Below are 18,512 nucleotides of genomic sequence, written 5' to 3' on the forward strand. Positions count from 1 at the left end.
GATAAAAAAAAAAAAAAAATGCAAGGACAATTTTGGCTAGCTGTGTCATACTATATTATTACAATTATTTGTAAAGTAGGATTTTGCATAAAATTTATAGAAAATGAAAAAAACCTTTTTGGTTTTAAAAGTAAGAAAAAAATAAGTAATATAAAAGTAAGGGATTGGGATCAAAAAGAAATGCAACCATTTTTTATTATAAATAAAGTAAAGAATAAAAAATATAATAATTTAAAAAAATCATTAAATATGGAATATTCTAATACAGATGATCAGAGATTATCATTATTAAAAAATTTAGAAGATAAATCAAAAATAATTACACAAGCACCTGATTGGAATGAAAAAATGCCACTGTTAGAAATAAATGATTTACATGCAATAGAAGTTGAAGGAGGAAAAGAAATATTAAAAGGAATAAATTTAACTATATATTTGGGAGAAAAACATTCAATAATGGGTCGTAATGGGTCAGGAAAATCAACACTTGCTAAAGTAATAGCAGGTCATCCATATTTTAAAGTTACAAAAGGATCTATGAAATTTAAAGGCTTAAAATTAACAGAACTAGCTGTTAATCATAGATCATTATGTGGTATTTTTTTGGCTTTTCAATACCCTATTGAATTGCCTATGGTAAAAAATAATGAATTTTTAAGAACAGCATTAAATTGTCATAGAAGACAAAATAATGAACCAGAATTAAGCCCATCTGAATTTGATCTTTTAATGATTAATGAAATAAAAAAAGTTGGATTAAGTCATGAATTTTTAGATAGACCTGTTAATTATGGTTTTAGTGGTGGGGAAAAAAAAAGAAATGAAATTTTACAAATGTTAATTTTGAAACCATCTTTTTGTATTCTTGATGAAACGGATTCAGGACTAGATGTTGATTCATTTAAATTAACATCAGATGTAATTCAAAATTTTTCAAATATAAATAATTCTTTTTTGATAGTTACACATTATAAAAAGTTGTTAGAATTATTAAAGCCAAATTATATTCATATTATGCATAAAGGGGAAATTATTAAAACTGGCGATTATTCGTTAGTAGATAAAATAGAATCAGATGGATATGCACAATTTGTTGAGTAGATGAAAAAATAAAATTTATTGTATCCCCTTATTTTTTTTTTGACTCTTTTTTATTTAAATAATTTTTATCTTTTTATGTGTTTATTTGAACATGTACAATATATGAGGGTTCACAATTAATCTTATAAATTACCACATTATTTTGTTTTAAATCTTGATAGAAAAATTTATTTTTTTTTTTAATGTTTGAATTTTTTACATAATTATTAATACAACAATAAGAAATATATTAACTTTTTTATGTAACAATTTGAAAAAAAAAAAAAAAAAAAAAATAATAAAAAAAATAATAAAAAAAAATAATAAAAAAAATAATAAAATAGTAAAATAAATATAATTTATATTCCATACATATTTAAAATTAGTAACAGTTGCTTATATTTATATGATACACCAAAAAGGTGGCCCCAAACATAAGAATAATATTTTTTTTTTAAATTTGTGACGAAGCATTATTTTTTGCTTATCTCTTTTTACAATTTTTATATCAAATAAATGTGCTTATATTTTGAAGTTTTTTTTCAGATATTCAATAAAAAAGGAAATAAAATTTTTATTCTACACTACCAATAGTCAATGAGAATACTTCAAACTAGTAAAATAAAACTGAAATAAAACTGAACAAAATTGAACAAAATTGAACAAAATTGAACAAAATAAAACTGAATCAAATAGAGCATTGCGAAGAAATATGCGGAAATAGGGAAATTCAAAAAGAGATAATTGTGTAAACAAAAATATGCAAAGCATAGTATATGCAAAACGTAGTTAATGCAAAGCATAGTTAATGCAAAGCATAGTTATATGCATATCACATATATAATGTGAGGATATATATAAGGCAATAAAGAGGGCAACAAATAATAGAAGAATAATAAAAAAAAATATGTTTTTAAATCATGCAAATAGGCGTAATATAATATTTATATTCATTTGCATATTTTTTTATAAATTTTTTGGTCATAGATTATTACAAAATGTGGGATGTAAAAAAATAAGCAAGTCAAATGGTTTCTTTCATATTGGTAGTAATATAGAATATGGTTCAGATTTAAAATTATTAAAACTAAAGACATGGAATAGTATACAAAAATTGAAAAAAGAAGACAAAAAAAATAATAGCTTGTTATATAATATAAGGAAAATACCAATAAGCAAGTTAGAAAACATTTTCTTCATATTTAATAAACCAATTAATATTATTACACATATAAAAAGGGAAAAAAAAAAAAAAAAATTTAATATTTTTAAAAAAAAAAAAGATAAAGGTGAATCAGGAGGAAATGTGAAAAAAAAACCAAAAAAAATATTTACAGAAGAAGAAATAGAAGAATTAAGAAAAAAAGCCAAAGAAAAATTGCAACCAAAAAAAGAGGAAGATACAACAAATAAAGGAGGAAAAAGAGGAAAAAACAAAAAAAAAAGTGAAGATTTTTCAAAAGATAAAAATAAAGAAAAAAATGAAAATGAAGAAAACGAAATAAATGTTAAATTAAAAGAAGATGAAATAAAAACAGAAAAAAATGAATATATAAAAAGTAGAAACGATTTTGAACAAATTGTTGGATCAATAACTGATATAATAAGTGAAAAAGAAATTGAATATTTACATCAAATAAGTAATAAAGATAATGAATTATTAAGTTATGATAAAAGAGAAAAATATATCGAATTAAATTATGAAGATACTATATTTGATGAAGGAAATTATATGCAAAATTATGTAAACAATATAAGCAAATTTCGTTTTGATATATTTAATATTAATAATAAAAATGAATTTGATCGAATAACCAAATATTTAAATTATGAATATATAGAACATATACCTATAGATTTCCCAACAGATAAAAGTTATAATATTGAATTAAAAACATATTTTTATGAAATTGTGTGTGATCTTATTAAAAAAAATAAAGACAAATTTTATCGTGAAGATATGGAAATAGGTGATAATGATGAAGAAGAACAAGATGAAAATGAATATAAAATTGAAACAAAAAAGGGTAAAATAAATAATATTGAAGAAAATGATAATAATACGTTAAGCAATTTTTTAAAAGAAAATTCAGAAGAAAATAAAAATGATAAAAATGACAACGTAAATAATAAAAATGATATTATAAATGATAATATACTTAAGATAATAAAACCAACCGATCAAGATATTATGAATAAATATATGTCTACAGATTTATATAATACATTATGTGATATTAAAGAAGAATATGACTTTATGTTTAATAATGGTGGATTAGCCAATTTTTCATTTGATGAGAATAGAAAAACCAATAAAGAAAAATTAATTTTTTCAGGAAAAAAAAAAAGAGCTATAGCTAGCGTTTTTTTACAAAAAGGAAATAATAATTTAATAATAAATAATAGAGATGGATATCAATATTTGCAATATCAAATTTTTAACATAAATAAAATATTTAGTCCGTTATTACATTTATGTATGAACAGAAGTTTTAATGTTGTAGCACATGTTGAGGGAGGTGGGTTAACTGGTCAAAGTGTTGCGATATTTCATGCCTTAGTTAAATATATTGTTTATAATTTTTCTTTAAAAATTAAACCCTTTTTCCGTTCCTTTAAATTTATGACTATTGATAGTAGAAAAGTTGAGAGAAAAAAATATGGCTTGAAAAAAGCTAGAAAGAAAAAGCAGTATAGTAAAAGATAAGAAAATTAACCAACTATATAATTTTATAAAACTTATAAACTTAACCACATTGTTGCATTAATTCTGGATTCTGATGCACATCTTTCTCTCTCTTTTTTGAATACACCATCATGAGAGAATAAAAGGTATTACACACATCAGCATCACGTCATTATAGCACATTATCACGTCATTATAGCAGCATTATCACGTCATTATAGCAGCATTATCACGTCATTATAGCAGCATTATCACGTCATTATAGCAGCATTATCACGTCATTATAGCAGCATTATATGTCTATGTGTGTACATGCCCTGATCTACATTTGTTTATCCTTATATATCACATTGTTATTTTTTTAAAGTGTTATTTATTTTTTTTTTTGTTTTTAAAAAAGCATAATAAAGTAAATAATAATATGTATTATTAAAATAAAATATATATTATGATTTTTTTATTTTGTTGTGCAATTTATTTTACTTAAACCTTTGAATATACATTCTTATATTCAAATTAACTTATTATTTTTTAATAAAAAATATAAAGTAAAAAATGTTCATAAAAAAGGTGAATTATAATAGGACGAATAGAAGCGATATTTCGTGTCTAAGACAAATATTTATAAAAATGAGAAAAGAATTATTAAATATGAAACAATTTTTATTATATATCATGCACACATTTAATGAGCTATCCATCTACTGATATAAAACTTTTCCCTTTAAATTATGATGTGAATATTAGCATTAAATATTTTTTACATCCTGACTTATAAGAAAGAGGGCTATAAGAAATTGTGTGTATGAGCCAAAAATGTATAGAGAAAAAAATCGGAAAAAATCGAAAAAAAATCGGAAAAATATCTCCCCCAATAAGTGTAATACATATCTTATTATGTATAGAGCTATTGACTTAAAATTGGAGTACTTATTTTGTTATTTTTTATACTCTTTTATTTTTTTACTTTATATTTTTATACTTTTTTATTTTTATACTTTTTTAATCTTGTTATTTTTTTATTTTTCTTCGACCCCAAGCCGCTAACGATATAAACATGCATAAAGACACGTCTTTATTTTTGTATATGCGAATTTATATTTTCTATTTTTTCCACAAAACTATTTTGCATATAAAGGGATTTAAAAATAAGCATTTGAAATATATTAAGCAAAAAAAAATATATTAATTATATAAAAAATTTGAACATAGTAGTTAAGTTTAAGTATCATATCATCATAAAGTATAAACAAAAAAAGAAGAAACGGCAAAAAAGCAGAAAATATATAAAGGAGAAAATAAAAATAAGGATAATTGTTTTTCTTTTTTTCTCTTTTTTTCAAGATTTTACAATAATTGAAATTCCTTTCTATATTTAAAAAACACGTTTTGGAATTTTTATTAAGTTTTTTGGTACATTAAAATGTATGCATAAAGATATACAAATAAACATGTACATATATATTATATATATCATTATAGCTATATTTATAATTGTGTATATATTGCTTTGAGAAAACGTTTATATATATCTTCTACATTTTGAAAACAAAATTGCTTAATTGAAATATTATAGATTTAAAATGAGCAAGGCATCGGAAAATAAGAATACGGAGGATCAAAGGTTATAATCAAATGCATACAAATTTATTAAAAAAAATGAAAATCGAAAAAAAAAATTGAAAAAAAAATTGAAAAAAAAAATTAATTAGCAAAATTAATTAGCAAAATTAATTAGCAAAATTAATTAGAAAAATTAATTAGCAAAATTAATTAGCAAAATATATGATTTTTTTTACACACATTTTGAATTAAAATGAAGAAGACGTTATAGATTAGTATGTGTGATTGTGCTATACATATATTGCTTAGAAATAAAATGAAATATTATAATTGAAAATTAAACTAAATTAAATAGCTAAATAAGAATATAATATAACTAAAAAAAAAAAAAAAAAAAAAAAAAAATGTGCTCACTTCAACTTGTTCGTATTTTCTCTTATTTTAGAACGCATTTTGATGAAAAGGAAAAAAAAAAGTTGTTTTTGTATGGTTATGAACAACAATTACTTTATGGTACATAATATATATAAAAAAGAAAAACAAAAAAAAATGTCTATATATATGCATGACCATGCATTATACATATATAAATATGTGTGTATATACATGCATACTACATAGATTTATTCACATATATATATATATATATATACATACATATATATATGCATACATATATACATACATGTTTGTATTAACTCCAAATCTACAATTCAGGACGAATAAATTGGAAGCTTGCTGAACAAAAGAAAATAACAAAATATACAATAAATACAATGAAAAATTTTTGGAATCATAACATAGCTACTTGGTTCATTAAAATTAAAAAAAAATATATAATATATAGTATATAATACATAATATATAGTATATAATGTTTAGAAAAAAAAGTGTATTAAATAGATTAAGCTATTAAATAAAAAACATATAATATATTATATGCATAGTATACTAATATTTATTGTATATGATAAAATAATAAGCAAATGCTTGTGCTTGGAAGTGCTTAAATAACAATTAAATATTATTAAAAAGAAAATGTAGTTATAATCTAAAACGATTAAATAGAGACACACTACTTATTAGTTTGTGAAGTGAAAATTATTTTAGGCATAAATAATAAGCATTTTGTTAGATTGGAAAATAAATATTCATATGCTATTATATAGTAGTTGTTTGTTGATTTTATATACATATATTTTTTTTTTTTTTTTTTTTTTTTTTTTTTTTCCGTTTTCCTTTTTTAGTCTACCGCAATTCATAGAGAATTACTCTAAAGATGTGGAAAAAATAAACGAATTAAAAAAAAAAAAAAAAAAAATTAGTGTAATTGCAAAATTAAAAAGTAAAAAAACTATAACCCCTTCAAAAGTACAATTTACGAAACAGACATCAAATATTTCTATGAACAGAGTTATTAAAGGGGCTTCATTAGATTATAAAAAATTAAATACACATACATTTAAAAATAAAAAAATGGTAACTTCAATATTAAAAAAAAAAATTATGAATAAACAAATAGATAAGAAGAAAAATAAAAACCCTCAATTAAATAAAATGAAAACAAAAAAAGGAATAATTGTGAAAAAAAAAGTTGATCTAAATAAGCAAAAGGGAAATAATCCAAAAATGGATAATAAAGTTAAAAAAAATGGAAAAATAGACAAAAAGGAAAAAAATGTAGACAAGGATAAAAATAAAATGAAAAAAAATGAAAAAGGTGGAGATAAAAAAGATAAAATAAAAAATGATAAAGGTGTTATAAAAAAAATAGGGAAACAAGAAAAAGATAAAGTAGTTGAAAAAAATGATAAGCACAAAAAGGATCATGAAAAAAAAAATGATAAAAATAAAGATAAGGAAAAGAGTGAAGAAAAAGGAAAAAAAAATGATGGAGTGAAAAAAATGGACAAAAAAGATGAAAAAGATAAAAATAAAGATAGCAAAAAGGATAAAGTCATGAAAAAAGAAGATGTCAAAAAAGGGGATAATAAAAAAGAAGATACCAAAAAAGATGATAAAAAAGGGGTGAAAAAAGATGATAAAAAAGTTAAAAAACCAATCCTAAAAACACAAAAAACGAAGAAATAAATAATATAGATATAATACTATAAATATTGAAAACTGTTTAAGCAGCTAAACATTTTCATTGGCTTATAAAATTGAAAATTATTATATGCAAAAAAAATATAGACAAAATATAGACAAAATATAAAAAAAATAATTCAAGGTATGTTGCAGATATTGTAACAATAAATAATTATTTATTTCACAAATAAACTCTAAAATGAGTAAATAATAATAATACAACAATTTTATGATCAAAAAAGTAAAAGCCAACAAATAATTAATAAAGAATAGTAATATTATATATATAATTAGCTAATTGACAAAATAAATAATAATGACAATACTAGCTAGCTAAGTATTAACTTTACTATTCCATCAAAAAAAAAAAATAATTATTGTTACATTTTTCACATTTTTAAATTAAAATTTATCTGCTTAATAATTTGGCATTGCGTTATTAATTTTATTATACGTTTTTATATTAATCCATTTTTCTTTTTAAAATCTTAGAAAAATATAATTCAAGATATATAACTATATTATACATATACACTTAAATGTGTATAACTGCCCAACAATAGTAGAAACACATACATGTCACTTAAAAAAGACACTAAAAATATAAACATAAACATATATAAATATAAAATAAGCAAAATAAGCATATGAAACTGGCCAACAATAAACTAAAAAATGAGCGTATATTTAAAAAAAATCAGGAAAAATGAATTAAAAAAAGTCGGGAAAAATGAATTAAAAAAAGTCGGGAAAAATGAATTAAAAAAAATCGGGAAAATGAATTAAAAAAATTCTTAAAATTGGGTAAATTTTCGTAAAGGAAAAGCTGTTTTTATTCTCCTCATACGGTTCATACTGTTTGGTTTTCCTTATTTATTTGTTTTTTTTGGTTTTTTTTTGGTTTTTTTTTGGTTTTTTTTTGGTTTTTTTTTTTGTTTTTTTTTTTTTTTGAGATAATTCAATCTCAGTTTGGTGAATATGTGTTGAATTGTTCGAAAGGTAAATAAATAATGGCGAACAATTTTTTTTTTCAAAATAGGGTGAAGAGCCATGTTTAAAATTTTAATAACTTGAAGGTAATTTATGTCTATTTTTTTTTTCAAAATAAAATATTTTTTAATAATAGCTAGACATAAAGAAATTAAGGTATCAATATTAAAATCAAAAAAGGGGATATAATTTTTGGTATTATATTTTATATTTTTTTTTTTTTTATCACAAAAATTGTCTTCTTTTTTAACTTCCAACATATTAATGCAAGAATGAAGTTGTTCTAACTCTGCATTAAATAATGTTTTCATTTTTTCAATACCATTATATTTTAAATAAAATGACCAAAACATAAATGAGATAAAATATTTATGAAATATATACACATAATTATAAACATCTTCATCTAAATTATTTGTTAAATATATTGGATTTTCAAAATAATAAAAAGTATTATTTTTAAATGTTAAATAATTTGGCTTTTTAGGTAAAGGAAGAAAAAAACAAATAGTTTTATTATTATTAATATTTATATTTTTTTTAAATAAATTATAAAATATTTTATAATCAATATTACTTTTATTAAATTGATATGTTTGCTCATTGACTTCAATTGTTAAGCAATTTTTTGTGTCTATAAATTTGCTACTTCCAAATTTATTTTCCAAACTTTTTGTAGATATATTTTTTAAGCTATTTGAGGATATTAAACTAAGTTCATTTATTTTTTTTAATATATTTAATATATAAACGTTATATATAATATTTGTATTATTACAACATTTTAATATTTTATTTTCATAATATAATTCTTCCATTTTTTTTAAAAGTGTATATTTTTTATTTTTATGTATAAGTGATATCACTAAAAAGTAATAATCTAAAAATTCACTTCTTCTTTTTATATCTTTAATATTTTCTTTTATATAATTTATTTCTTTTTTATTTTTCTCTACAATTTTTTTTTTTTCTTTTTCCACATATTTTCCATTAAAAAAAGACAAATTTATAGGGCTTTCTTTTAAACCATTATTTATAGGGCTATAATAATTACTACAACATTTAAAAAATAAACTATTAACTCTAGTAAAATTTCTTAAAAGTGAAATATTTGATAATGATGTGGGTGATTTAGGAGAAATAGGTGTTGTCTGTTTTTTTTTTTTTTTTTTTTTTTCATCTTTTATTTTTATTTCCTTTACGTCTTCTTCTATTTTTTTTATTAACACAGAATATTCTGTTTTATAACTTCCAAATCTGAAAAAAAAAATAAAAGATAAAAAAAATGCACAATGTTATATATATTATACGAAAAATGTGTAATGATATTTATTTTTTTTCTTATACTTTCTATATATAGATCTCCATATATATTTTAAAGTATTTGTTGAATATTTTGTTTTAAACTCTTTTTTATTTAAATCTTTCCATTTTACATGTCCTATATAAAATATATTAATATAAAACTAGTGTGATCAAAATTTATGAATTTTTTTTTATTATGATAATTTTTTTTTTTTTTTTTTTATAACCATATATCAATTTATCTTCATAGCATTTCTTGATCAATGTTATTATATCTTCCTTAGGAATAGTTCTATACAAATAGAAAAAGGGAAAAAAAACGATTAATATATAAAATAATTCTTCAATAAAATTGGTGCATTAAAAAGTAGTCGGAACCTTAATTTTATCAGAAAGCTTTATAATTTATTTAGATATTAAAATTATATTACTCGACGGTGTTTTTATTCTTTGTTTTTAATTGGTTCATTTTTTAAAGGAACTGAAATAGATAAATAAAATAAGTAAACAGTGAGTATGTTACAAAAAAAAAAAAAAACAAGCTATCCATATGTGTCATATTATTATATTTTCTCATTTTATAGTTCCATATAAGATATTAGTTAAAATATCATAAGACATATAAAAATATTTTATGAGAAATATATTAAGTATAATAAAATAATTATATCAATAAAAGTTGGTGCAATAATATCTCATGAAATAAAAAATATTGAGATATAAGACACAACAAACATGCATAATAAAATTATAATTATTGTATATAAAATTCAAGTAACACATTTATTTATAATTGCATCGAACAAACTTATTCAAATTATTTATTCAAATTACTTATTCATGATTTTATTTTATCTCTTACTATGAAATAATGGAAATTCGGTGATTCCATTTATGATACAATTATTTTTTTTTGTTTTCATTTTTATAAATTTTATATTTGCATTTTTAATCAAACTGTTAAATTATCATTCGAAAAAAAAAAAAAAAAAAAAAAAAAATCGAGATCATAAAAAATAAGACAACCAAAAATTATTATATAAGTTGAAGGGTGCATTTAAAAATCGAAATAAAACAATATTGTATATTTACCATTAAAAAAATATGAATAATATATTTGTGTATTTATCTTTGTCTATTAATATCTAGTAATAAGATATACTATAAAATAAAGATGAACTAAAAAATAAAATATTTAAATTAATAATATTGACATGTCTATATGCACCTATATATGTGTGTGTATATATACATACATGCATACATTGTAGATATGGTTTGATAGTAAGAAATACATATATTGTGCGGGCTTATATTTATAAGGATAAAAAATAATGTATATTATTTTAAAATAAAAAATAAATTATATAATAAATTTAGTAGTCTCCATAGAGAAAATAATAAATGACTTGATAAATTAAAACATGTAAAAAATAGCAAAATAAATGCATAAACTCTTTTTTAATTTTTATTCTTATTAATAATACCTAATTTTAAACATATAATTATACTAAGATATAATGCTAAATAAAAAAGAGAAGGAAAATGTATATCTTTGCAATAATATTTTAAAATATGTTATTTATCAATCTGTCTGAAATGGCCATATATATAATAGATCTACACACATACATATGTAACAATTTTTAATTTTATTAAACTATTTAAAATTTTAATTATAAAAATATTACATAGAAATTCAAAAAATAGTTATTGAATATTAATATTTTTAAAAATATATAAAAAATGGTTGTAAATTATTAATATGTCATAAAAGTAATAATAAAATATTAAGAATATATATGACCATTTCATAAATTTTTTTTTTTTCATTTTTTTATTATTATTCATAAAAATATAATTTTTTATGTGTATAAATTTTGCATATGATTATCTATAATTAATATATATAAATATATTGTTTGTATTTTCATGAAAAGAATAAGCAATAACAGTTTGTATGTATATCCTAGGTGCATACAACATACATGAAAGTATGCCCCATCAAAAAAATAGTTATATATACAAAATTAGTAATACATATTATTTTATATTTTTATTAATTTAAACAAATTGTAAATTTATGTATATTTTAAGTTTTATCACTTATTCTTACAATATATATATATATATATACATGTGAAGAAATATCTCTATGCAATTAATTCATGTTGGATTGTATTGTCTTAAATTTTACAACATATATAAGAAAAAAATAGACAATAACTGCTTTAAAATTAAAATTTTTTTTAATATATTTAAAAAAAAAAAAATAGAGAAATAATTTCACAGAAAATATGGCACCAAAAGTTGTAAAAAAAACAAAAAACAAATTAAAGGCTTATGACCTCGATGAGTCAAAAAATATTTTTTTATATGTCTATGAACATCAATTAAAAAATGAAAAAATAAATTGGAAAAAAGCAGAAGAATTAAAAATAACAAGACATAGTGGAAGTTCTATGAGGGGACATTATGTAAATTCAATAAAAAATGAAATATCCTTATATTTAGAAATGTATGCTGAAGAGGTAGCTAAAGTTTTTAACAAGGTTAAAAAATGGAAAAAAGATGAAAAAAAAAAAATATTATTATTTCAGAATAATTTTGTTAAGCAAAAATCTAACATTTCTTTAGACAGATTAACAAAACGTAAAAGTACAAATTATAATAAATTTAATTCATTAATAATTAGTAAGGCCTTTTCAATGGTAAGTATAAAAAAAAAAATGAAATCCAATAAAAAATATAATTTCTTGACCAGAAGTAATAAAGATGAAACAAAAAAAAAAAAGACAGCTATTAGTATTAATACCACTAATAAAAGTAGTGATATAAATAAAATGACCATAAGAAAGAACAAAATAAAACAAATGAAACTAATAAATACCCAAAAAAAAATAAATAAAAAAAAAAAAAAAAAAAATACTGTAATAATTAAAAATGCACTAGAGAAGCCAAATAAGAATTTAAATACTAAATTTAGCGATGAAATAAATGGAAAAAGAAATTTAAATTGCATAAAAGAAGACAAAAATGAAGACTCTAATGATGGGAGTCATAAAAATAAAAAACAAAAATTAAAAGATCAAAAGGTAATTAATGAAAAAATAGAAAAAATGTATTCATTGGAAAGTATAGACAACGGAATAGATAAGTTAAATAATATAAATAAAAATATTAAAAATAATTGTGATTTGGAGGAAACAATCAAACTTGAAAAAAATTCACCTAGAAAAAGTAATGAAAATAATAGCCCTTATAATGGAAAAAGAAAAAATAAAAAGTTTCCACATAAATATAATAGCAAAGAATTTAATAAAGTAAATATGTCATTTAAGCGTATATCATCAAATAATAACACAAATAAAAGAAAGGGAAATTCAATATCTTCTGTATTTTCATATCTTTATAAAAAAGTATTTTATTAATAGTACGATTTTAATTTTTTTTTTTTTTATATGAAAAAGCGGGGTGGCAAGAAGTAAGAACATGAAGAAATTGAGGAAAATCAAAGCATATATAGTTTGGGGCATAATTAAATGAGCTCTCATAAAATTATAGGGGCATTATCGTTTGCCCGTATATACATAAACATATTCGAACTTGCTTAATTATTTTTAATTCGTCTAATAATAAATATTCTATGTATAGAGACAATCTTCATGGTACATTTTTATATGTGTGTATTAATACATATATGTAAGGAAAGTATGTATGCATGTATATTAACATATATTTTTTATAAACAGGAAAACAGGTGTACGTTATTTCGATATTAATTTATTTCTTTTTATATATTTATTTTGAAATCGAGTTTATTGATAATTTTTCTCATTGATATAGTATATTATTTTTTATTAAGTTTCAAATTTTTTTTTTTTACGTTTTTATCATTATTAATACATTATATTCGTTTATTTTCGTCATTATCACAATTATGAAGACTTAAGAATGTTTATTACTGAGGGGCATATGACAAATACAAAAAGATGTCTAATTTTTATGTTTGTTTTTTAATAAGTTCAATTTCATGATATCTTCATCACTAATAAATAAATTCCTTCTTCTCCTAGGTTGATAAATTATGTACACATTACATGGATTATTTCAATAGAAAAACTTATAATTGTTCTAAAATATAAAAAATTTATTTATATCTTCTTAAAAAAGTATATATGTGTATATAGGTTTTTATTTACAGTAATATAGTACAATAAAAAAATAATGACTAGTTGGTGTAATAAAAAAATAATGGCTAGCTGGTGTAATAAAAAAATAATGGCTAGCCGGTGTAATAAAAAAATAATGGCTAGCTGGTATAATAAAAAAATAATGGCTAGCTGGAGTAATAAAAAAAATAATGGCTAGCTGAAGTAATAAAAAGTATTTTATGTCGTTATATAAAATGTATTATAACCTTTCTATAATAGTATTTGAGAAATATAAAAAAAAATAATTGTACTAATGATATGAGAAATATATAAATAAATAGGGTGAAAAAATAAATATTAATATGCGAATTTGTTCAATAAAATAGAAAAGTAAAAAAACGAAAGTGCGGAGGCATTAAAATAAAAAAGATGTCTATGTTGTTTTATTGTTTTTCATTATCATTACTAATAATTATGTCAAAAAAATAAGACAATGGATCACGTGTTAAACAATTTTTTGATATAAAAATAGTAAAATAAACATGAATACGATGCAGTAGTTCGTAGTTACATACACTAATATGTGTATTCCCTTATACATACTTTATTTAGAACTTTTTATAATTATTAGAAAAAAAAATTGAACAAAAACAAATCATTGCTTCACATTGAAAAAAAAATGAAAAAAATAATGTCATAATAAAAAGACATTGTTTTTTATATTTATATTATTTTATTTTAATTATTTTATGAGTGCTCATGAAAAAAAAAAACATGTTTCATAATTAAACTTTATCATCATGAAACATCCATCTCATATTTTTTGGAGAAACTTTAGACCCTGCAGAACAATATAGCATATCATCAATTGGCTTTCTTTTTTTTGTACAACTTGATAACATAGATATAATTGAAAGACAAATCGAATTTACAGACAAAACAGGAGACCAATGATCGTATAAAATTGATAAGCAAATATGGCCATTGCTGTATATATGTGGGTGAATTGGTGGTTGACCGATAAATATAACTTCTGGGCTTTCTATAATTAGAGAGTAAACATTTATAAAGAGTAAACATTTATAAAGAGTAAACATTTATAAAGAGTATTGCATAGATAAATATTCAATGGTATAAATAAAAATGTATTCATGCATGTATAAATGATATATATATTTCAAGCTAAAGTTTATAACAATTTAAAATACCTATTGGATATCTGTCTGTGAATTTAAATTGCATTTTAAATGTTTCATTTGAATATAAGGTATTTTCTGCACCTTTAATTTGTATAATCCATTTATCTGAATCTTCTTGTATTAGTTTAATAGTATTTTCCCTTTCTCTTAATAATTCATTCCTTTCTTTTTCTAACCTTCTTTTTGATAAGCCTCCGAGTGTTAATCCATCAGGTCTCGGTTTTAAAATTTTTTCTTTATCTTCAAGTTTAAAATTACCCGTAATATTATTGTTACAATTATTGTTTGTATGATTTGTTAAGTCATTTGATGAATTTTGACTTTGTTCGAAAATATGTTCAGTATTATTATATATTGTGTATGCATTATTTTTTATATAATTTTGAACTTGATTTAAATTTCTGAAAAGAAAAATATATATGTCCATATATAAGAAATCTCAATGGAATGATGTATAATATAAAGTATCATGGTTTACATAAAACATAAAAACTATTTGTAAATATTATTGTGATAATAAATTAGATAATAATATGTTCATAATATATGGCATACTCTATTAATGACCCATCATTTGAAACAGGGAAAAACCATCGTTCCGCTTCCTATACACAAAAAAATATTTATTGTTAAAATCAATTTTTGTGAAAAAATATAATTATGAAGAAAATTTTGTTACAATTTTAATTAATTTTGTATTTACTTCTTCAAAGCCTATAGCTTTTAATATATTTTCGGATCCTTTAAAACATAGAAACTAACGAAAGGAAAATGTGAATATATTAGTACAAAAGCATGTTAACTTATGGATATATGTCAAAAATAAACAAGAGTATATATATTTTGTTATATAAAAAATATATATAAAATTACATTTGGAAAAAAATAGTTTATTCTTTTTACCTTATTTATAAATGTTTGACTGTCTTTTTTTAAGGAGCGAAATTTTGCTCTAGTTGGGTTGTCAATAATTCTGTGAAAAAAAATTATTCATGGGAATGTGTATATGTGTGCACATATTCATATTTATTTTAATTATTTAATTTTTTTTTTTTACTTTTGAATAATATGAACTAATACATTAAGTATTTCCTTCTTTTGGTCGTTCTACATAATTAAAAAAATTGATATCTTATTTAAAATTGTAATTTCGGAATAATTGATATAATATTTAAAATTATAAAATATGAGGATATAGTGATATATATTAATAAATAAAACACCAAACAAATATAAAAGAATATGTTTTATGTCTCTTGAAAGTATATTACTTATACATAAAATAATATAAGCATATGCATATGCATATATTTATTAGTATGTATACACATATATAAAATGATATATTATATAAACATAAACGTTAAATAATTTGGAAGATAAGACTGAGATACATACATATATATATGTATTTTTTTTTTTATTGTTCTACATTTAAATCAGTGAGCACATAGGATATGGCTTCGCTTAATGTTACCATCTTTTAATTTTATTTTCGCTGTAATTTTAAATAAAATATTCTGGAAAAAAAAAATGCCTTGTTTTGTTAAAACTGGTAAAGTTATAATATATTTTTGTTATCATTTAATATCATCATTCATGTTAATTTTCCAAATATTATAACAAATTTGATTTTTTTTTTTAATTTTTAATTAATTACTGAACATATTACGAGAATATAATATTATTTAATATATAAGTGTACTTTAATAAGGAAGAAAAGAAACACAATTCCATTTAAAAAAGGAATATACATATATATTATAATACATTTTTCCTTTTTAATTTTTACAAGCTAGTTTATATAGGAATATATGAATATAAGGGCATAAAAAAATACTTGAAAAAAATTAAAATAATAAAATAAAAAAAATTGCAAAATAAAAACCGCTAGGGAAGCATAATATGGTTGAACATATTTCGAATTAAATAATATAAAAAGAATCAATAAACATGTATATATATATATATATATTTATTTATATATACTTATTTAAGGACACGTTTTATTATTTAACATAAGGCAGCTATGAATGTAATACCACAAAATTTGTATATTTGTTCATATAATTAATTAGTTAATTAATAATATAGTATATTTTTATATGTTAATAAGGAACATATAGTTCAACATTACCTATATAAAATGATATATGTGGAATATAATATATTTTGGGGAAAAATAAGTGAATACAAACAGGTAAAAGGAAAAAAAATTAAAAATTAATAAATATAATAGCCAAAGTATTCAATAAGATAATATTGAGATAATCGAAATAACCAATTTTAATTATCATTTCTATAAAAACGATCGTAATTTAAAAAAAAAAAAAAGACTGAAAAACGAATTAAGCTGTTCTTTTACTTTGTAATGGTTAATGTTCTATATATTTTTTTCCGTTTTCTCCTTATACAACATTAGTTGTTCCTTTTCTTCATTATTGAAAACCAAACATCACAAAAAATAAAAAAATAAAAATATAAACCATAGCTACAATGATAAGCTATATGTACAAAACATATTGATTAGTTTAAAGGTTTATTGCATATAAATAATTATATGTAAGAAATGTTAGAACATTATACGGATATACACATAAACATACAATGTTTATATATTTTCCACACCTTTATATGTAAGAATTATGATATACTATTCAAAACGATTTGCTAATGAATTAGTTTTTTTATTTGAATATTATTTTGTTCACATTTACTAAAAAAGAAGAAACAACATTTATCGCCTGGAAAATAAATATATTATTTTTATAATAGTAGTTACAAAAAAATAAGCAATAATATTTTGTACTTGTAAAAGCATTATATTTTTGAAAAGGTAAAATTTATATGTGTGAATATAAAATTATTAATTTATTAACACATAAATTTATTAATGGAACATAATTATGTATTAGTAAACTTTATATCATCAACGCCTTCAAAAAAAATATTGTTTTTTTTTATTCAATTTTTTATTTTCATTTTAAAATTATATATATATATATAAGTAAAACTACAAGGGGCTATTTTTTCTATTTTTGTTTTACTATTTTTCATGGTGAAATAAATATGATAGGTTAAAAAAAAAATACACATGAAAATTTATAAGCCCGAATGAAGAATATTTATTTTATTATAAACCTACGACATTTTACATAAAAAAAATATTATATGTATGATAACCATCTCCAAATTTAGGTTTTTATTTAATAATGTTTTACCTACTTTTCCTTTTAAAAAAAAATATTTGTAAATAAATAATATATATAAGCATAATACCGTTTATGTATCAACATATAGTGTTAATGCCTATAATATTGGATGATTTATTAAAAAATATTGAAAAAAGTAAAAAGAAAAATTAAAAACAATAAAATAAAATATATAATATTATTAATAAAGGTTGTAGAAACTAATCAAAAATTATTTAACTATCACAAAAGTCAA

At 20.2% G+C, this 18,512-nt stretch overlaps 6 protein-coding genes across 6 annotated transcripts; 4 read left to right on the plus strand and 2 right to left on the minus strand.

The window, feature by feature from the left end:
• Nucleotides 1-18: 18 nt before the first annotated feature.
• PY17X_1031600 (ABC transporter I family member 1, putative) lies at nucleotides 19-1,101 on the plus strand (the record flags this gene model as incomplete). Its single annotated transcript, XM_022956312.1, has 1 exon — nucleotides 19-1,101. One exon carries the CDS (start codon nucleotides 19-21, stop codon nucleotides 1,099-1,101), a length of 1,083 nt encoding a protein of 360 aa, XP_022813369.1.
• Nucleotides 1,102-1,987: 886 nt separating this feature from the next.
• PY17X_1031700 (30S ribosomal protein S9, putative) lies at nucleotides 1,988-3,787 on the plus strand (the record flags this gene model as incomplete). The annotated part of the gene is made up of 1 exon (XM_722882.1): nucleotides 1,988-3,787. The coding sequence occupies one exon, from the start codon at nucleotides 1,988-1,990 to the stop codon at nucleotides 3,785-3,787; it is 1,800 nt and encodes a 599-aa protein (XP_727975.1).
• A 1,562-nt stretch (nucleotides 3,788-5,349) lies between these two features.
• PY17X_1031800 (conserved Plasmodium protein, unknown function) lies at nucleotides 5,350-7,420 on the plus strand (the record flags this gene model as incomplete). The annotated part of the gene is made up of 4 exons (XM_022956313.1): nucleotides 5,350-5,390; nucleotides 5,775-5,842; nucleotides 6,047-6,140; nucleotides 6,577-7,420. The coding sequence occupies 4 exons, from the start codon at nucleotides 5,350-5,352 to the stop codon at nucleotides 7,418-7,420; spliced, it is 1,047 nt and encodes a 348-aa protein (XP_022813370.1).
• An 866-nt stretch (nucleotides 7,421-8,286) lies between these two features.
• PY17X_1031900 (conserved Plasmodium protein, unknown function) lies at nucleotides 8,287-10,181 on the minus strand (the record flags this gene model as incomplete). Its single annotated transcript, XM_022956314.2, has 4 exons — nucleotides 8,287-9,664; nucleotides 9,755-9,848; nucleotides 9,940-10,004; nucleotides 10,144-10,181. The coding sequence occupies 4 exons, from the start codon at nucleotides 10,179-10,181 to the stop codon at nucleotides 8,287-8,289; spliced, it is 1,575 nt and encodes a 524-aa protein (XP_022813371.2).
• A 1,828-nt stretch (nucleotides 10,182-12,009) lies between these two features.
• PY17X_1032000 (conserved Plasmodium protein, unknown function) lies at nucleotides 12,010-13,143 on the plus strand (the record flags this gene model as incomplete). The annotated part of the gene is made up of 1 exon (XM_721038.2): nucleotides 12,010-13,143. The coding sequence occupies one exon, from the start codon at nucleotides 12,010-12,012 to the stop codon at nucleotides 13,141-13,143; it is 1,134 nt and encodes a 377-aa protein (XP_726131.2).
• A 1,508-nt stretch (nucleotides 13,144-14,651) lies between these two features.
• PY17X_1032100 (ubiquitin-conjugating enzyme E2, putative) lies at nucleotides 14,652-16,545 on the minus strand (the record flags this gene model as incomplete). Its single annotated transcript, XM_022956316.1, has 7 exons — nucleotides 14,652-14,908; nucleotides 15,075-15,466; nucleotides 15,621-15,670; nucleotides 15,769-15,822; nucleotides 15,969-16,038; nucleotides 16,123-16,172; nucleotides 16,498-16,545. 7 exons carry the CDS (start codon nucleotides 16,543-16,545, stop codon nucleotides 14,652-14,654), a joined length of 921 nt encoding a protein of 306 aa, XP_022813372.1.
• Nucleotides 16,546-18,512: the final 1,967 nt, after the last annotated feature.

Source organism: Plasmodium yoelii (genome assembly GCF_900002385.2).
Source record: "Plasmodium yoelii strain 17X genome assembly, chromosome: 10".
Taxonomy (NCBI): domain Eukaryota; phylum Apicomplexa; class Aconoidasida; order Haemosporida; family Plasmodiidae; genus Plasmodium; species Plasmodium yoelii.